The sequence below is a fragment of the Rosa rugosa genome, chromosome 7 (genome assembly GCF_958449725.1).
Source record: "Rosa rugosa chromosome 7, drRosRugo1.1, whole genome shotgun sequence".
Taxonomy (NCBI): domain Eukaryota; kingdom Viridiplantae; phylum Streptophyta; class Magnoliopsida; order Rosales; family Rosaceae; genus Rosa; species Rosa rugosa.
The window spans coordinates 1,411,658-1,432,456 of NC_084826.1; the positions used below are offsets into that span (position 1 = coordinate 1,411,658).

At 38.7% G+C, this 20,799-nt stretch overlaps 2 protein-coding genes and 1 pseudogene across 2 annotated transcripts; 1 reads left to right on the forward strand and 2 right to left on the reverse strand.

Annotated features, from left to right (window-relative positions):
- Positions 1-3,903: 3,903 nt before the first annotated feature.
- Positions 3,904-8,542, reverse strand: LOC133721972 (inositol phosphorylceramide glucuronosyltransferase 1). The gene is made up of 10 exons (XM_062148752.1): positions 8,158-8,542; positions 7,680-7,800; positions 7,347-7,532; positions 6,638-6,801; positions 6,004-6,111; positions 5,535-5,672; positions 5,302-5,439; positions 4,864-5,128; positions 4,625-4,748; positions 3,904-4,264 (listed from the first exon to the last, which is right to left on the reverse strand). Exons 1-10 carry the CDS (start codon positions 8,410-8,412, stop codon positions 4,132-4,134), a joined length of 1,632 nt encoding a protein of 543 aa, XP_062004736.1. The 5' UTR covers positions 8,413-8,542; the 3' UTR covers positions 3,904-4,131.
- Positions 8,543-13,624: 5,082 nt separating this feature from the next.
- Positions 13,625-16,281, forward strand: LOC133720340 (isovalerate--CoA ligase AAE2-like; annotated as a pseudogene).
- A 2,209-nt stretch (positions 16,282-18,490) lies between these two features.
- Positions 18,491-20,768, reverse strand: LOC133720341 (protein STRICTOSIDINE SYNTHASE-LIKE 5-like). The gene is made up of 4 exons (XM_062146601.1): positions 20,160-20,768; positions 19,382-19,689; positions 19,146-19,278; positions 18,491-18,947 (listed from the first exon to the last, which is right to left on the reverse strand). The coding sequence occupies exons 1-4, from the start codon at positions 20,619-20,621 to the stop codon at positions 18,666-18,668; spliced, it is 1,185 nt and encodes a 394-aa protein (XP_062002585.1). The 5' UTR covers positions 20,622-20,768; the 3' UTR covers positions 18,491-18,665.
- Positions 20,769-20,799: the final 31 nt, after the last annotated feature.

Below are 20,799 nucleotides of genomic sequence, written 5' to 3' on the forward strand. Positions count from 1 at the left end.
TGTTTGTTGTTGGATCAATGAATCGTCGACACCTCAGAACTCTCTGTTCATCAATTATGTATGCTTTTACTGTACGTACTTATTTCTGAACAGAAATTTTGATTCTTATGTCCCAAATAAGTTAGTTTCTCCGTACAACGATCAGTACTAGATGAGCTGAAGGATATATGGAATCTTGGTACGTGGTTGGATAGAAATTGAAGCCTTCTCCCGTACGTGTCTGAGACTCTATCTAATTTCAAAGACCAACTACTTCTCGTTAGGTATGTTTATGTATGTATAAAGCTCTTAAGCTCAGGTTAATCACAGCAAATAAATGATCCTCCACAGTGCTTAAGAATGCGGGGAATTGAATCAATGAATGAAATTATAGAGGGTCTCAAATTTCACATTTATTAATGTTTTGTTGAGTAGTAATGATGAGGCAAAATCAGAGATTATCATATATGTGAGCATTACTGCAGTTGATCAATCACACGTGTCTGGGTGTGAGTGATAGGCCCGGCCCCCATCCCTGATTCCCTGCCGTGGTTCCCCGGGACATGTTTAACAACAGCATAAAGAAGATTAATTGAAGATGGATGGAGCTGGTTCATAATAGAAAGTGAAGTTGTGGGGCTGCTGATATAAGGACCATGCTAGGGGATCGATAGCTCCAGATAGCTGGGAAAAGAAACTAAGATAATTAACATCGTGGACAATGTATTAAACTCCTCGATTTTAATGGTAATATCTGCAGACAATGTGCTCATTAATCCGAACTACTCACATTTTACACCCTCCAAGTATGTTGTATTTTTTTGTTACTTTGCGGATGAAATTGATGCTTCTCGAAGAACAAAATACAGACCCAAGAAGGAAGTCCTATTATGAAATAGAGTATGCAAAACCGAACGTATGTGATACGTATTACAATTTTACAAAGCTAATTATACTCTAACACTGTCTAGATCGAGTAAGATGTTTGTATATCAAGAAACATATATGTGTTTCTTAGAGTGAAAGAAAGATACTCATGGGTTCCTTGGGAAGAAGGAATCTGTTTGACCAAATTGCTCAAATTGTTAAAGCAAGAACATTAGGGACCATAACTAGAGCTTTCTCTGCACATTTTTACGTTAATATAGTACTAGCTATAGTTATCTGCTACAAATTCAGGATAAGGATCGATGATGGATCACTAAAAGTCTCACCCAACTATCACCATACTTCCTTTTCTTTATAGTTTATCCTTTAGTTGAACTTTGAGTTAGTCACCATGTGTGTCCCATAGTGCAAAATGACATGCAACACGTGTATAAAGAAAAAAAAAAAGAGAAAGATGAAGTATAAAAGGACAATCCAGATTGGATTTTCTATTGGTCCATGACTCATCAAAGACTCACTGACAACCCTCAGAAAATATATACTATATATACAATGTGGTTGATGATTAGCTGATCCATGACAGTTCATACATATAAGCGCGCTGATGAATTATAAGATCCAGAATCTCATAAGCAAATTAGAGAAGACGGATCCAGAATGATATCATTATAGAATTGCATATTGGTGAATAAGCACTTTGTTGTGGAGTTGGAGTGTCCGTACGTACAACTTTATAGGAAGGATAGAAAATTCAGCAAGTTGGATTAGTTCAAAAAAGATTGTGTATTCCATAACATGTGGCTTCCTTCAAGAGTAATTTTTTTTTCTTTTTTCTTTTTCTATATTGATCAATTTCATAAACAATTAAGCAATGAGCATAGTATTATGCACGTGCATGCTCTTATGAAGCACTGAGCATTAGCAAAATGCTTATGCATAGACGAAAAACAAATTAAGTTATTTTTACGGCTCTCAAGGACTTGGATATATTACCAACTGCTGTTAACATTCACAGGAGACATTTGCTTTCTTCCCCATCTGTGCACGCTGTGACATGGCTCTAGAAACCACTCTTGAAACCACTCTCCATGCTCTTTGGTCTTGTAAGAAAGTCAAGTAGGTTTGGTATCTCTCTCCATTTCGTAATGCTATTGGGAGTTGGAAGAATGGAACCTTTTTATGGTTATTCATTTATGCTACATCTCTCTCTTCAGTGTCTGAGTTGTCTTTTATTGTGATTATATGTCGACGATTATGGCAAAACCATAATGAAGAGTACTTTCAATGTAAATTTATTAGCCCTCAGTTAATCCACTTCCAAGTTCAACATTAGGTGCAAGAATTCGTCGCTGCAATTCTACCTCCCCCTCTTGGTTCATCTGCATCTACTGCTGCTACTATTGAACATTGGGTTAAACCTCTCTTTCCTTACTTGAAACTTAATGTTGATGGTGCGGTTGATTTAAAGGTTGGTTTACGTGGTTTGGGGGCAGTGTTAAGGAATGATAGAGGTGAGATGATGCTGCCAGTTTCTAAAGGAATGCAAGGTCGGTTCACTCCCAAGGCCACTGAATTATTTGCTGCAATATTGGGGCCGCAAGCTTGTATTGAGGCAAGTTTCCAATCTTCTTCTTTGATGTTGGAAATGGATGCATTGGAGGTTGCTCTTATAGAAGAAGTGAATACTCTTTTCCGTTTCCAATAGAAGGGCAGAAAATTAAATGTCCTCAATAGATTCGTCGCTGCAATAGATTCGTCGCTGCAAGCCCAAATTTATGAAAATGTCCCGCCGTGACATAAGCTTCTAGTTTATATTAATTTATGAAGGTGCATAAGTGCATAACACCAAAATCTCAAACAGATTTTTTATTTTTATTTTTAGGAAGTGTTTTTTTATTTTTGTTTAGACTTGTTTTTAGCATTATTTTGGCTATATACATTAAGAATGAAGCAATTAGCTTGAAAATTTCATGGATAATTTCAGATTGAAAACTCTTTAAAAATCACAATTTGAGGGTGGAAAAATTTTGGTGTCAAAATAAGAACATACAATTTTTGCCCAAAAAATGTGTTATATAGCCCACAGATTTTTGTGAAAAATCGAGGTCTTGGACAAAAACATATTATGTGGAAAAAGTTTCGAGGTTGGTTGCCATATAGTTTGGTCGTTTGGACATCTTTTAAGGGTACACCGCATGGTTGGACCTTCATAGGGTCGCTCGCTTATATTTTGGCACCCCAATGGCTGATGCTTGGATTGATTGTGTTTGCCTGCCTCTTTTGATTTTACTTGCTTAGCCAGCCTCGCTTTGATAAATTCAACCATTATTTAGGCACATAATATACCTAGTCTAAGCTCTTGACATCACAAAGAATCCTCACGCCAGTGATTATTCTTTACTTTTTTTTAATTTTATTATTATTATTATTATTATATATATATATATATATATATATATATATATATATTTTTTTTTTTAACTCGTAGCCCACTCCACCCTGTTTACATATGTCAGTGAGAATCGAACTCATGACTTTTACAATATTAATTTTAACCCATGACCTTTACATATGTCAGTTAAGATTCTTTATTTTTTTATTTGTTTCTTTATACTTTTAAATTTATACACAATTTAAGAAACTAAAAAACATTTTATGGAATTAGTGGTCTCATGAACATTAAAGAAATGATATTCAAGCTTGGGGGCAACAAGCGTGATTAAGAACTGTTCCTCCCTAAACCCTAGTTCTTCTCACAAGATCCAATAAGCTGAATCATAGACCCTAACCCGGACTTTGAACTGAGAGTATATCCAGAATTCACCTCTTTGAATGTTTCATCTTAAGCTGTCTTCTGAGGGTAAATTTCTGTCTAATGCCAAGTTTAACAAAATTAATCAAATCAAATTTCAATAGTGGCTGCCTCAAAGCTTTCTTCTTAATCACCTGTGGATGACTAGATTGTGATCTGACCCATTGTTAGAAATCTAGCTTAACGAAACCTAAAGGTCAGGTTTGATATATGAAAGATTGAGATTATGCGGAAGAATGTTAACAGTATCATTAATAGTCTCCGTAACAATGTTACAACAAAATTTCCTGGAGAAAAAGCACTTATCAACAGATTTTCTGGCAATAATTTACATATTCATCTAGGCGTTCCATGTGAAACGGATTACAACAGAAGCATCAAACACTGCTTACAGGACATAGTCTTTTGGTCAGTAATTTTACATGCTCAGTTTTGTCACCAGTGAACTATATCTAACAAAAGCTCCTACTTCTCGTAGCATCTCGGTCTTCAAGGCCTCTCAAGAATGATCTAGTTGCAAGGTGCTCCGACGCATATGTCATGAAAGATGCCAAGATTAGGCCTCCCACAACCATTAAACCTAACCTGTCAAAGATTATATAAATCTGTCAGTTCTTGCTCCTTAAAATGTATATGAGCCCACAAAACAAGCAACCGGATAATGCACTTCAGGTCTTTACATCAGAGGATGGAACATGAGTACAAACTTGGCTCATGAGTGAAGACTGTTAAAGACTATAATGACAGATACAACTTTAAGAGCTGGTACCATGAGTGATAAGGTTACGCTATTAAGTCACATGAATTTAATGTATCAATCCCATTGACATCATGCTTAAAATCACTTCAATAGGATCAATATTGCAACTGCAACTCAAATTTTCCTTAGGGTAAACCAACAGTATTCTTAGCACTGACATCAGTAGGATTGGTCGAGCAAATTACCTTAAAAATAGAGCAGTGATACCAAAAAGACATGGCAAAGATGGAGCAGCAACAGCCAGAAAAGCCATTCCTAGCCCATAATACAATGAAGCACTGTCACACAATGATACTTGCCGTTGATGACCTATAACATGTCCAATGATCACAAACTAATTAGAAAATAAATATTGTACAAATAAGGAACAAATTTGCTGAATCCAGCCATGGATGTTGACATTAGATTATCCAGGTCAACTAACCTTTTCCAGAATCATCATCAACTGATTCAGGACCAGAGGAAAGTGTTGATTGCACTGCTGTTGTCTTCCCCCATTGATAAACTAGATGGAGATATCCTCCAAACAATAAGAAGAAGATTGTAAATGTCCACTCATACATCAATAGTAAACCAGTCCATGGCATAACTTGTCGAGGTACAACTGCAAGAGCAACCACAAGGGCCACCACAGCAGCCATGAAACAGGCAACAATAGACATTCCGCCCAAGTAACAAGGAACCTTGCTCTGCAGATCAATAAAGAATTATTTAACACAAATCAATTTGAATGACCACATGACATTGAAAAGTTGGGCAAGTGAAGAAGAAAATAAATTCCCTTTAAAGTTTTAATATGAAGAGCGTGAAAATGAAAGGAAACTGTGCCGACCCAAAAAAGAAACTTAGACGGGGACCTAACCTGATTGCTGGCTTTAATGGTGGATGACGTAGAAACACTCGTGTAGTTAAGAGTCCCAGTGGATCTAATTTTGTAATACACGTGTTTGATTTGGTCATAAAATGAACTTCGACATAAGGAGCCAAAGTATTCCCGCGTCTGCATCAACATTGATATGGGTTGATATCCAAATATCCGCAAATGAAAAATCTGAATTCATATATCTGAATGTAAGTGATCACGCAATTGCTAACCTGAAGAAAAGATCGATAGTAACAAAAGAGTAGAGCCAAAACTGGTATTGAGAAAAGAATTTTGACAACAAGAGCATCATTTGGATTTCTGCCTCCTCCAGTTCCCGGAAGGGAGTCCTTAAGCCCTTCCCTAACATTCTGCATATTAGTGAACATATTAAAAAAGAAATTTGGCATAAGTGATCTACTATATTTTCTTTAATTGCAAAAGTTACAAGATCGGTTTGAGGAAAATTCATGAGCAATTCAACATCTTCCCCTCCTACCAACATACCAGTAACCCCTAACATGTACAATTATGTACTGATAAAGAAGTAATACTTTGACCAAAACTTAAAAATAAAAAGAAAAAATAACAACTATCCACGCTTCAGAAAGAAAAAAAAAAACAATGAAGTTTTATTTCTAAGAAAAGATTTGAAAAGAAAGGAGGCGTGTTATATTCAGAAAATAGAATTGAAGGTGATACCTGCCAGACATCAACGGGTTTCAAAAGCCAAGATGTCCACCAATCCCAAGGTTTGAGGGGACCGAGGGTATAGTGAATGACACGGAGTTCACTTTCATTAACCATCCACTGCAAGTATAATGCATAAGCAGATTAGGCACATGAAAATTACACATGAACAGTATACTCCCAGTTAGCCAATTTACATGAATCATCACCTTATTGCTCAATCAAAACATGATACGAGACATATATTTGAAGCTTTAATTTGAAGTTCCATATTCAACCATAAGCATGACTCGGAAAGTAACACAAGTACACTTATACAAAGTCAGCAATTTTGGTACTTAATTAGCTTCATGTGCACTAATTAAAAGGTTGAGCTTATATTATTATTTAGTCTATAAATCTACAATTTCAAAAATCAAAAGTAAACAGAACAACCTTAACCTATTGTATTCTTCTTCAATGCAAATCTTACTCCTTAACATACATGGTATCAACATTATCCCTCGATAATAAATGAAGCAGTAGTTCAATGCTAATTTACAGTTCATAGTCATGAAGGAAACAATATCAATGATGGTAGTGAAAACATTTAAAACTAGTCAATCAGCATAAACAAAACATTTTCATCACACCTATGTATATGTACCTTGTTTGCCAGCATATAGAGACCAACATCTGCATTATATAATGTCGAAAGTCGCTCCATTTCTGGAACTGGCCTAGACTTGCGAACCTCTGGTGCTAAGTTTGGCTCGAAAACATGCGCATTGGGAAAATCCGAGTAATAGGAATTCAGAAACCCCTGATCTCCTGTAAAGAAAATAATCAATAAGCATAACTCAGAAACATATAAAAAAAACCTATTATGAAGCAACGTAAATGGTGATCTAAGCATGTTTGCGAGTATGTAATCAGTACCCAACTAATACTATTCAACACATAGTATCATGGAACCTTTTGACAGACAAAAGTACAAATATCAGAAACAAATTGAGCTGTTCAAAATAATGAATTAAGTTTTCCAACTTTATTTAGTCAACACCATTCGGCAGTATATACCTTAGCCTTCTTAAGTTCAGCTATGATTCTTTGCCAAAACAAAGAAGCTTCAACTTGAAAGCTCACACTTCTTTCCCACATCAAGTTGGACATTGCATTTAACTTCCTTACAGCAGTCACTTTACTATTTGTACTGATTAATCATCATTAACTCAGTTACTATTTCCCCACATTGAGTATGATCATAAAACTATATCTACATTAAGTGATCAAAAACACCAATTACATGAAAATACATGCTGAAAGAACATACATGCAGTGGGAAGTGAGTAAAATTACATCGAAATCTGACTTACCTCCAGTGTAAGATTCCAAAGTGGTCACTTTCCCCATCATGTCCTGAAATACACGTTCTGACGGTTCCACCACCATCACTCCAGAGTTCAACCTCTCAGAATGCTTCAAGTTAGCACAGAACTTGCTGCATTTGAAAAGATCCTCAACACTTTTCACCACAATAGTATCCGCATCAAGATACACAACTGCATAATCACATTCCAGACAATAAAAACCCCAATCCGAATCCGTTCATTGCCAAAAATCACAGACCAAATCAATCAACACAGACCTATTTCATTCCTATAGTCAGCACGAAACTGCGACATAACTTCAGATATCAAAAATCATACCTTTCTTGTAGTTAGTCATGTTGAAAATCTTCAGCTTTGTGTAGACACCCCAGAATCTCGTCGGCCTCACTTGATTAGGATTCGCCAATAGACTAATCTTCTCCACTATCCATCCATCAGCCTGCACATCAAAAAATCGATCAATCCAGTGGCCATTTCCACCTCAGCCAAAATCTCCGATTATCGAACAAAAAAACAGCAAAAAATTTATCCTTTCTCCAAAATCACTTCTCATTTGATCAATCAATCCAGTGATCATTTCTAGCTCAGCCAAAAAACAAAGACTCCAATTCTCGAACAAAAGCAGCAAAATTTAGCTTCTCCTTTTTCCAAAATCACTTTTCAATTCAGCTAACACTAGTAAACACTGCCAGAAAAGGCAGCTTCTTTAAGCTCAACTAAGCCTAAGCCTGAACTGATTCATTCACTATTGGTTTCCACGAGGGCAGAAAAGTAATTTCAAGTGGAGAACACTAACCTTGAGGAGCTTCATGGCGTAGGCGGAGACGCCGTCGGAGACGAGGACGACCATGTCCTTGGTGGATCCGGTGTCGCGAATCGATTTGCCGAGCACTCGGACGCCCAGCAGGAACTCATCGCCGTACAGAAGCGTGACGTAAGCCTCCGTCGTACGCTGCTGCCGCGACGGCGATGAAGAAGACGACGACAAAACGGCGTCGTTTGATCGAATCAAAAGAAAAAGCGCTACGATCAACAGAAATAGTGGTCTCATGTTAAGAAAATTCTTCGAATTTTAGATTCGAGGGGAGAAATTTCTCGAGAAATTCAAAGGGTTTGGAATTGGGAGGAGGATTTGGATTTTGGGGTTGAAGTCTTCATTTCAGGTGTTGTGTGTGAGTTGGAGTTGGGTTTGGAAAGTCATAGTAGTTTCAAACTACAAGAGAGATCCTCTGCAGTCAGGTCTATGATAGTGCTGTGGAATCGGGTTAGCCCAAACCCGATATACGCTTTTGTTTTGGGCTACAGGTGTATCAGATTCACATCCAACGCTTGTAATATTGGGCTGTGTATCTTTGGTGTAATTACTATTCCATAGTCCATGTTTATTATCCACTCTTGAGTTTCTTTTTTAGGGTTTAGGGTATAAGCTTTCTGTGTTTGGGGTTCAAGATGGATTTTAGTTGATGACTCTGAATTCAAAAAGAAAAACAAAGAAGTTTGTCTTACTTGTAAAACCCTAAATTCGAAACCACAATTTTCATGTCGATTTGTGTTTTCTGCTTGATTGAAATAGTCCATTTCGAGATTGCTATTTTCTTCTAGTTTATATACATTGGATACATCTTTTTTTTTTGTTTTTTCAATTTCCACGACATCATCTCTGTTAAATTCTACGATATAAATTACCCAACATGTCATTTATGAAGCATTTTTTCTGAAGGATTTTTGTCACTTGACATTAATATTTTCAGTCATTCATCAAACGACTCTTCAACGGTAAGACAGGGTACTCCAAACTCTTTTTATCTCTCATTTGGATACTTTTTTTTTTTTTTTTAGAAGGGCTGGTGCAGCTGCCCTCAAGCCTTGATTAACGAAACTGTTGAATACAAGGGGGGACATTGAGCCTAAACCCCTGATTACAATAAGCAACTAGAGTATGTCCCGAAATAATATCAGGAATCTCTACACAATACTTGTATTCTAACAAGCACCAACTAGCAAAGAGCGCACTACTGGCTGCTCCATTTGCTTTGAAATAGCAGTGACATAACGGAAAGATAACTCGATTCTACAAAGTCCTAATCATATATCCAATCTCACTTGTTTTTTAGTTTCTTTTTCTAGACTAGCTAGCTACCCACTTCATTATAACCAAATATTACTGGAAGCATGAATTTTGTTTTTAGTTCAATGATCTCCATATGAAATGATTTATCATGTAAATAAAGGGCCAACTGTTTTTCTTTTTCTTCACCTTTGAATGACCTCAAAGATCATCCCTTATCAGGAAATCCCACCCCAAAAAAATAAAATAAAATAAAATAAAATCCCAATATTGTACCAAAAATTTTAGATCAATTAAAGGGTCAAAATGGTTGTTGGGAACTTGGGAAGTTGGGATCATCCTCCCCTTCAACAATGCTAAAAGATTCTGTAATGGTTAGCCTTTATACTTTCTCCTACTTTTGCTTCATTTTTTTTTTTTCACTGGCAAGGCAGATGTCACCACTTTGATTAAAGACCAAAGAGCACTAAATGTTCTCATTGACATAAAGAAAAAAGAAAAGGCTAGACTTTTGTTGTTGTGCATCACCTATTCAAATCTCTCTATTATTGGTGGTGTAGATTCTTAGGATATTCAAAACAGTACGTGAAACACTAAATTCTAATCATCATCTCCTTCATTAGTGGTCATTAACCTTATGATATATTGTTGTTAAGTAATGGATACTATATCACATACAAAATTGAACTAAATTAAGTAGGGGAAAAGTAGAGATTGCAATTCATTTGTCATTAACCTAGCTAACAAACGCATAAACATATAATTATCACTTATATAATGTAGATGTTGGCTTAGATTAGGATATGAAATTTAATTTTCTTCATTTCTCTCAATCAATGGACCCACATAACTTGGTTCATCTAAGATTAGCTCCTTGATTACTAAGTAATACCTATATACTATGCTCAATTACGAATATGTGCTTGCCCTTTGGGAGTGTCATAACAAGAACTAAGACATTCTCATAGTCTTCTATATAACCTTCAATGATCCACACACTTATCACCAAGAAGAAAGTCATATGCTTAAAGTAGTACTGTTACACAAGTTTCTTGTTGACAAGATTGAGTTGATGAGCAGAGATCAATTCAACTTGATTGATCTTTGTTGAAACCAACCGTGTTCGGAGGCTCATCATCATCGTCTTCATTTTCGACGGAAAGAATGGTCAGAGTGAAGCTTTTTCGTCAGAGGCTTTACTACTGCTGCTATAGCTCATCAGCAAGAGATGTGAAGCAACCAAAAGAAAGGGGTTGATCCGATCGAGTACTTACTATACAGAAATGTAACCCGGCAAGTCTGGCTCTTGGCTCATCTCATCATACTTTTTCTTCAAGTATCAGTTATTAATTACTCGTTCGTTTGCTCTTCTCAGTTTCTTGATAGTTTATTGATAAACTAACATATGCTGAGGACCCTCCTCCAACTTTATCTTTGAGTTTAATTTGCTTTGTACATACTTTGTTCTTCATTTTCAGTCCCTGTGTTCTTCTATTGGTTAGTTATCTTATTGAAGCCACTATGGCATAGTTTAGATCTCTCTCTTTGTGGATATGATTGAGGGCTAGTTTAGGATAGATGCTTAATTAAGTAAATACATTTCGTTATTTCCTAAAGAAGAAAATTGATGTATACGTACTTAATTTGTTTGCTAGCTTCATAGCGAAATCCTATCTTTTCGTTATTCCCAAATACCATTGGACAATATTACTCCTCGTTTGTGATATTGACAAAACAAAAATATCCAAACTCACTGGTCGGTTTGATCTTCTTCAATGTAACAAACACTTCGATTCTGCGGCCATCCCAAACCTCCATGGATCAGACCACCTTTGGCTGAAGAGAACAAAAAAAAAAAAAAAAAAGCATATCCAGTAGTATCGAACTATAATATTATATCGATGAAGGGTGTTTGTTGTGTTGAAAACACCTTCATTCCTTCTCTCAGATTTTTTTTTTTTTTTGGTCTTGTATGTTCATCTGCTCAAGTTAATTAATTTGTCCTCAACTAGAAACCTGCTTAGACTTGTAACCTCTTTCCATAAGGAAAAGGTCAATTGTGTTAAGTCTTCTCCAATGGAATAATTGGTTAAATAGTCTTAAAGGCTTGAGATGTGGGATTTGATCCTTTTTGAAGGAATAAGGTATGTATTGGTAAGGCATAGCCACCATTGGTACTTTTGAGAGCAATGCATTGATAGTTTCAAGGGTAAGTGATTGGGACTCTTAGAGCAGGGAGATATTAGTATATTCATGCACTTTTAGTTGAAGAGATTGATATCTTCAGGGCAATGTATTGGTACTAAATATTGTGTTGATACTTTTAAGCCTCGTTTGGTTCGTGAAATGGAAAGGTTGGGAAAGGAAAGTTGATCCTTTCCTATGTTTGGCACACCCAAGGAAATGAACAACTTTCCTGCATGATGGGAAAATAAGGGGAAAAATGGATCCTCTCACACCCCATGGGATTCATTTTCCCTCATACTTTCCCGCATTAATTGCACATTAATTACTTACTCTAAAGATTATTTTAATAGTTGTTATTACCAAATTATCCAAGAAACTTTTGAATCTTGAATTGTTTATGATTTGATAATAAGGATATTATTGAAAAATTGATGTTACCTACTTTCCAATTCATGCACAAACCAAATATCGGAAAGGAAAGTAAAATACATTTTGCGATTACTTTCCCGGTGTTTCCAAACATTGGTAGGGAAACTAGTGGGAAATTTACTTTCCCATGCTAATGGGAAAAGAACCAATTTCATTTCCGGTAACCAAACGAGGCCTTAGTGCATTGTAGTAACACTCCTAAAGAAACACATGTGTGCCCCTAGTATAGAAAGATGGTAGTACTTTGAGAGCATCATTGATACTTTTAGCTTATTGATAACCACAGAGCAACGTGTTGGTACTTTTACATTTGAGTTGAGTTCTAATGCGTTGTGGTGATTGAGTATTAGGGCAAAAATTGGACAGCATCGACTCGAATACTGTTGAACCAAGTCCGAGTACTATTTTCGAATCATTGCCTAATAGCTTTGGTTTTTTCCAAAGATTGTTCCTAAACCTAAAATTTTCAATTAGAATTGCGCAATTTAAAAGCATTTCAATCCGAATAAATTGGGGTTGATTTGAGTCATTGTCAAACCGTTTTCGACCCGAAATAGAATCCGAATCGATAGTGCCGGTCTAGAGTTGTGGAGTTGAGTAGACCCCAGTGAGGATTGGGCTAATGTGGCCATTAATCCATCTAAACATTTGTCAAAAATCTATTTACATATCACCTTAATTTTGCAGGATCAATACATGTCTATCTACCCATGGGACTAGAATCATATACATTTCCTATGCTGCCCACATTTTGATTCCTCCATCTTTCTATTTAATTCTACTTTTCTGGAAAAGACATCTCTCTCTTTTCTGATAAGATGGTGGTGGTGGCTTACTAGCTTTAACATAGCCATGTGACAGGAGGTACCTAAGTAATAATGCACCCTCTCATTGGTTCTCAAATGGACACAAATGGAAATATGTATTATATATCTATCATGTGTATGCAAAAGGGTCATTGATGCAATGATGCAGTAGTAATTATTCTGGTGATACATACATATATATTATATTCTATGTCAAATAATGAAGCACTTGAGTTCTTTCCCTAGGAAGCTGCTAAACCTCTTTTACCTTGATTCCTTTCACTACTCATTTTCATCCCAATACCTTTACTATTTACTAGTGGTTCGCCCTACCTCTGGCCGCTAGTGTATGTTCACTATTGTATTAAAATAGTGAAATTTGAAATCCTTAGATTAACTCACTGAAAATATCGTAAACAATTTATAATCTAATTGTGTTGGCTTGCTTCCAAGTTGAATTTGTCTTTATCAGCTCGTCAAGACTTCGATTTCTTGTCTTCTTTTGCAGAGGCCTGGTGCCTTCGAGTCTTTAACTTGAAATGAATGGGCAGGGTGTTTGCTACTCTGGTTAGTTTGGTATATAGCTTTCCACTTGTCCAGTTATACTAAATGCCCAAAATAAAAGTCCATGTGAGAGCCACCAAGAAATGAACCGAAGAATCTCAGATACTGAGCGATATCTTAGAGTTCAAACAATCCAAAAACAAAGACATAGGATTTTTATCTCCAATAGGATTCTTGGAGCGAGCTGCAAAGGCCTACAGGGACAGGACCTCTGTAATCTATGGCTCTCTACAATACACTTGGGCTCAAACCCATCAACGCTGCCTCAAATTGGCCACTGCTCTGACCCAGTTAGGAATTTCTCACGGTGATGTGAGGAGTGATTGGTTCTTGATCTCTGTTCATAGTTCTTGGTTCAAAATATCATATCATGTTTTTTTAGATAGGTTTCTCAAAAGTCAAAACCCTATTGAAACTTGGTGATTTATGTTTGAATGTTCATATGGTTCGATCAGGTTGCAACTTTGGCACCAAATGTCCCAGCTATGCTTGAGCTCTATTTTGCAGCTCCAATGGCTGGGGCAGTTCTTTATACACTTAATGCACGCCTTGATTCAGCTATGATATCTGTTCTTCTTAGTCATTCTGAAGCTAAAATCATCTTTGTCGATCACCAATTACTTGGAATTGTTGATGGAGCACTTGAATTACTTGCCAAAAAAGCTGATTCAAAAATGCCTGTTATACTGATAAGTCATCTACCAGCTTTACTTCAAAAATAAATCCAAATTATGAGCATGAAAGTCTTTTACAGAGTGGAAAATAGTGGATTTGGGATTAGGAGACCAAACAGTGAATGGGATCCTATCAGTGTGGATTACACCTCTGGTACAACATCAAGGCCGAAGGGGGTTGTTTATAGTCACCAGGGAGCGTACCTCAATTCACTAGCTACAGTTTTGCTTCATGGAATAGGATCAATGCCTGTTTATCTATGGACTGTGCCTATGTCACATTGCAATGGATGGTGCCTCATTTGGGGTTTGGCTGCTCAGGGTGGTACTAACATTTGCTTTAGAAAAGTCACTCCAAAAGGCATATATATATGACAACATTGCTCTACACAATGTAACACACATGGGTTGGGGCTGTGGCGAGTGAGATCGGATCGAGACAGTGGTGATCTCGAAAGGGCTCTGTCTCCGATCTGGTCTGGGTTTGTTTGGTGGGTGGCTGTCTGGTGTAGGGGCTGGCTATGGCGGGACAAGGCGGTGCTGCGACGGAAGGATTGGGCGCAGCGGCTTGTTGCTGTGTGGTGGCGGTCTGGTGGCGATCGGGCTTCTCGGCGGCGAGGGTGGCTTCTTGCTGCGCATGGTCTTGGCAAGGGGAAGTGGGCCTTGGGCCGTACCAATGTTCTCGGGCCTTTTGGGTGTTTTGTTGTTGTTTTCAGTTTAGTGTGTTGTTGTTTGTTTCTAGTTGTTGCTTGTTTAAGCATAAGTCCCCCCTCTGTTGAGCGGGGGTTTGGGTGTTTTCGGTTGTTTAGTGTGTTGATTTATTCTCAGGATCGCAATTCATTTCTTGGTGGTCAAAGTAATGGGGAGAAGCTCCCGCACATGGTCTGGCGGTATTGGGTCATGGTGCTGGAGGGAGTGGCTTTCTTCTTGAGGTTGGCTGCGGGGATGTGCGTTGCCTCTTGGGGGAGTATGGAGGTTGTGCCATGGACATGGTGTTTTTTCCGGGGACTATTTGGTTTACTATCGATGTTCTCTTGTTGTCAACGTAATTGTCATTTGTTCACGCACGTGGTCTGGTTGGTTTGGGACACGGTGCTGTTTGTGGATAGGTGGCTGTTTGTTATGTTGGATGCAGGGTCTTATCGTTACTCTCGGAAGTGGTCTCATGTTGTAGCCCGTGTGAATGGGCGAATTTGGTGGGTGGTAGTTGGGCTTGTTTGGCTCACGGAGGTCGGTCGTTTTGACTGGTTTGCCACTTATGGTTCTAGCTTGGAAGGGGTTGTGCGCGACTCATCAATCATTCGACCTGTGGATGAGGGTGAAGTCGCGGCTTGTCACACCCGTGTTATGTAGTCTGTTTGCTTGTTATTGAATAAAGGACTATGTTTTCTTCTCAAAAAAAAATGTAACACACATGGGAGGGGCACCAACTGTGCTGAACATGATTGTTAATTCACCAAAGAGTGACCGAAGGCCACTTCCTCACAAGGTGGAAGTAATGACAGGTGGCTCCCCACCCCCACCTCAGATCCTGTTCAATATGGAAGAGATGGCTTTTGGGGTGATTCACTTGTATGGTCTCACACAGACTTTCGGTCCAGGGACCTATTGCTCATGGAAACCTGAGTGGGACTCTCTTTCTTCATATGAGAGATCGAAGCTTAAAGCTCGGCAAGGTGTGCAGCATGTTGCTTTGGAAGAGTTTGACATAAAAGATCCCGTCACCATGGAAAGTGTACCGCCTGATGGTAAGACAATGGGTGAAATTATGCTTGAGAGCAACAGAGGAAGCTTTTAAAGGTGGATGGTTTAGAAGTGGGGATTTAGCTATGAAACATCCTGATAACTATATCGAAGTCAAGGACCGGTTGAAGGATGTGATTACATCTGGGGTAGAGAACATAAGCACTATTGAGGTTGAAACAGTTTTGTTTAGCCATCCAGCAGTTCTTGAGGCTGCAATTGTTGCAAGGCCTGATAATCACTGGGGACAAACTCCTTGTGCATTTGTGAAATTGAAGGATGGCTTTGATGTGAATGTGCAAGAACTAATTGAGTTTTGCCGCGATCATATGCCTCATTACATGGCACCCCGGATAGTAATTTTCGATGTTATGCCAAAGACTTCAACAGGAAAGATGCAAAAATTCATTCTCAGAGAAAAAGCTAAGGTCTTGGGCAGCCTCTCTTGAGATATATATATATATATATATATATATATATATATATACAGTCCGGCTACACTAAGGACGTCCTTAGTTTTTCTTAGGTACGGATTTCCGGTTTTCACCCACTTTCCGATCAAATTTTCACATCTTAACCGTTCAGTTTTTAGGTCCTAATGTATAGATCACCTCTGCAAAATTTCAGCCAAATTGGTGATCATTAAGGCATCCAAAACTGCAAATTACAACAATGTAAACGAACGGTTCCGGTTCGACAGATTCGGTTCGTTCGTGTAAATTGCAGTTTTGGAGGCCTTAACGATCACCAAATTGGCTGAAATTTTGCAGAGGTGATCCATACATTAGGACCTAAAAACTGAACGGTTAAGATGTGAAAATGTGATCGGAAAGTGGGTGAAAACAGTAAATCCGTTCCGTAAGAAAAACTAAGGACATCCTTACCTGAGAAAAATCCATATATAGAAAAATGCACCATCAGTGCCTCAACTCTTGTGCACCGGCCAGTTTGATACCCACACTCTCAATGGTATTAATGTGATACCTGAACTCATATTTTGCTATCAACGAGGTACTTCCGTCAGATTTCGTTGACGGCTCCGTCAGATGTCTGACGTGGCAAGCACGTGGACCCAAAAAATGCCATGAAATGACATAAATAACCCCAGACTCTACCAGACATTGATTTCCCGCCATTTTTCATAGAGAATGATGGTCATTCCCTCTATGTTTGTACTCTACCACACAAATTTCCATGAAAATGAGAACCTAATTTAATGGGGAGGATGGGTAAGCATTGAAAACACATATAAGAGACCACATGTAATGAGCAGAAAACCAACCAAACTTCACATTCAATTCCCCTCCGTCAACGACTTCGTCACCACCATCTCCTCCGTCGTCGTTTTCCAGAACCGCCGCGACTCCTGCCTCTCCCACCTCCACGACCTTAGCTCTAAGTTTAAAGATACAAAATGTTCAATGCGATTTCGATTTCAGCTCAATCCAAAGTTCCAAACTTTACTAAAGTAATGCTCCATTAAACCAAAACCCAGTTCTCTAATCACAACCAAAACCCAACAAATGGTACACAAATCTTCAACAGGGTACGAAGCAAATTAATGAGAGAAAGTGAGGTTGAAGAAGATAAAGAAAAGGAAAGGGCCCAGAACGCAGATGGTATGAATGCATTGCAATTGTAAACCAGACGCAAACAGATGTAGGTGCTCCTCCATCATTCAAAATCAAAAAACCATCTGCAAGCTTTATGCTTTCTTTCCTTTTTAGGAGCTAGATTAAAAACCCATTAATCAATGCTTGCCCAGAAATCACTTACGGAAGAATATTTTCCAATTTGAGAGAAACCCATTAATCCAAACCCACATTAAAAGCTTCAAGCTTTAACATAAGAACAGAGGAACAACTGAACAAATTAAAACCAAGGTGATAAAATTCTCTTTGCATCAATAATGGATATAATGTCTTCGCCGCCGTCATCTTCAACATTGAGAATCTTCGTGTCTTCGGTCCCGGTTGAATCCCTACTGCATAGCCAATAACTCTCTCAAAAGTTGCTGCGGATTGAGCTTTCAATTCATAGATCTTCAAGATTACTCCTCATTCCTCCTCTCTTTCAATTCAACCTTACAACACCACTACTCCATTTTCTCGGCGTTGAATTATTCGTATCAAAGCCAATTATGTGTCCCGGCCAGTCACTCCCAGACTCAATCCTCACTGCCTTCTTCAAATAGCACTTCACCGCCGGCGACTTGACTGTGAACTCGAGGCTCTGGCGGCGTGGAGGCGGTGACGGTACTGGCAGCCTGAACCTTCACGGAAGCTTCTTCAGTCCGGGGAGGTCCGCCTTGAAGATATGGGCATCCGGTCTCCTTCCAGTCGATTCGAGTATGGGCGAAGAAGGAGGTGTCGCCAGCAGTGGAGAAGGAGTTTATGAGAGAGCCTATGTCGAGAATCGGTTGCTTTGGATGATTCTGATTATGGAGGAAAAGCAGAGGTTTTTATCGATCAGGGATGCATTTTAGGCAAAAAGATGTGTTTGCCCTTTTTTTTGGGCCCACGTGCGAAGCACATGACATTTTTAACGGAGCCGTCAGCGAAATCTGACGGAAGTACCTCGTCGATAGCAAAATATGGGTTCAGGTATCACATTGATACCATTGAGAGTGTGGGTATCAAACTGGCCGGTGCACAAGAGTTGAGGCACTGATGGTGCATTTTTCTCATATATATAACAAGTCTTATTGAGGTAGTTTGTCGCTCAGAACAAAGTACAACTAAATAAGCTACTACTCCATTTATGTTGAAGTTACATATCAAAGAAAGGTGCATTAGTACATTATATATGGATGGTTTTTGTGGGTGCTTGAAGCTCATGTAGCGGCGTGTGCAGGATGCCGTTCCAGATCGAAGCGGATAATGTATGGATAGATAATTGAACCGCAGTATAGGTAATTTCCGATCTTGATCCCACTTGAAATGGCTGATAAGCCTAGATCCAAATAGTGGGCAATAGGTTCCCCTTCCAAATTAACAGCCATTACACCAGAATTTTTCTCCATATGTGGTCTTCCTGCTGTATACTTCTCCATGATTGCCAGCCATTTTCGAATAAAAGGGTACCTAATTGCTAGATTCCAAGAATATGTAATCTCCTGCCAATTCGGCCAAAAAAAAAATGTCAATGAACCATGAATAAGATGCTTCCTTGTTTCATTCATAACAGCACAACAATCGAAACGATCCTTTAGGGTTGGTGTTATTTGCACAATTGCTCTCCAAATTAGCACTTCAAATTAGCAAGAAGCTTTCGCAATCCTCTCGTTGTTTAGAAGACCGAGAAAATGAATTACCGTAGGAAATGCAATCCAGTAATGGCCTTCTCCATCATATCGAATATTATCAGGGGGGCCCGGCAAGTTGTCAATGAAGTTCTCTACGTTTCCTTTCTTCTCGCCTTGCAGGTAGTACTTTTTACATCTTCTCCTGCAATATCAACCATTTAACACAGTCAAAAATTTTGTCCCTATCAACAAAAGCAGAAAACCAAACACTCTAGATGAGGGTACGGTTTCAGAGAACATTATACATGACACTTTCACAGAAGATCACAAAATTCTGATCCGGAGAGACTGCAACTCCATTAGCAAAGTAGAGGTCGGGGACTAGCACTTTGGTCTCTTTCATAGTTGGATCGTAGCTGACAAATCTACCATGGGGTTTGCCCTCCAAAAGGTCCAAGATGAAGTCTTTTAAGCTGTACATATACGAAGCATCTGTGAAGTAAATCATGCCATCTTTTGCTACATCCACAGCATCTGTAAGCTTGAATTTCACACCCTCAGCCTCATCAGTCAACAGCTCCACTTCTCCGTCCTCAGTTATACTCAGTAGTCCCTGATTTATATATGTTCCCACATTTTTTTAATTAAAATGAGAAACTATATTAAATATAAGCAACTAGCGTATATAATACAAACAGACGCAGAAGGGGAATCCTACATGAAGTACATAAATATAAAATAATGAACCCAAACATGGAAACTCATGAAACAACCTATACTACAAAGAGCCCAGTCACAAAGACATCACCATTATCAGTCCATGTCTATGAAGTAAGTACATTGAAGAAGCAATATACAGTATGCCATAAACTTGCTCATATACCACTTCGATCTTTTTTCTTTTTTTGTTAACAATGGCTGCAAAAAGCAATTGCTCATATCACCATGATATACTACCTCATTTTCGTTGTTTAGATTGAAAAACCAATATACAGTATGCCATAATTTGCTCATATATCAATATGGTCGTCACCTAACGGTCCTAACCCTAACTATATATTGGTGACAATTAGTGACGCTGACCTTCTCTGTATCCGCGACCAAGAGCTGACCGTCATGACCGTGAGCGAGTCCGAGCGGTCTCCCGCCGGTGTTAACCCAGTTCTCAACCACCGAGTCAGCAGCCGACTCGTTCAACGTGACTCGCTTGACCCACCCGTCCGCACAGCCCGTGTAAATGAGTCCCGACTTTGAATCATAAGCAATGTCTTCCGGTGCCATTAAAGCCCCAACACCTATAAACTCCGACCCTTTGAGCATGTGAGCATTACGCGCTGGGGCAGCTGTGACTCGGTGGCTTAACTCGTGAAGCGGCAGAGGAGCCGGTTCGAACGAGTCGAGCTGGTAGAGGATTAGCAGAGCTGCCGCCACAGGAACCAGTATTGAGAAGAAGAGAAAGTTCAAAGGCCATGATGAAGATGACGATGATCTTCTACTAGCTTGAGTTGAAGGGGAAGGTGAGTTATGGTTGTTTGACTCGGGCATATTGGGTGACGAGTTATGGAGGTGACTCGGTGCAGATAGTCAGATATGGATTATTTGGTAAGATTAGCTGTAAGTTAATGAGGATATGGTGTTTCGTGGGCAATTGCCAGTGCACAGGGATAATGGTGCATGTGGTACTGATAGAGCCGTTGAGATTATCTGGTGTCACTCAATCCAA

Coding starts and splice junctions, on each gene's coding strand:
- LOC133721972 (XM_062148752.1), bottom strand. CDS start 8,412: ATGAGACCACTATTTCTGTTGATCGTAGCGCTTTTTCTTTTGATTCGA. Junction 7,801..8,157: donor ACGCCATGAAGCTCCTCAAG/GTTAGTGTTCTC, acceptor TTTGATGTGCAG/GCTGATGGATGGATAGTGGA. Junction 5,440..5,534: donor ACTATCGATCTTTTCTTCAG/GTTAGCAATTGC, acceptor ATGTTGATGCAG/ACGCGGGAATACTTTGGCTC.
- LOC133720341 (XM_062146601.1), bottom strand. CDS start 20,621: ATGCCCGAGTCAAACAACCATAACTCACCTTCCCCTTCAACTCAAGCT. Junction 19,690..20,159: donor TGGTCGCGGATACAGAGAAG/GTCAGCGTCACT, acceptor TATATAAATCAG/GGACTACTGAGTATAACTGA. Junction 19,279..19,381: donor ATCTTCTGTGAAAGTGTCAT/GTATAATGTTCT, acceptor TTGATATTGCAG/GAGAAGATGTAAAAAGTACT.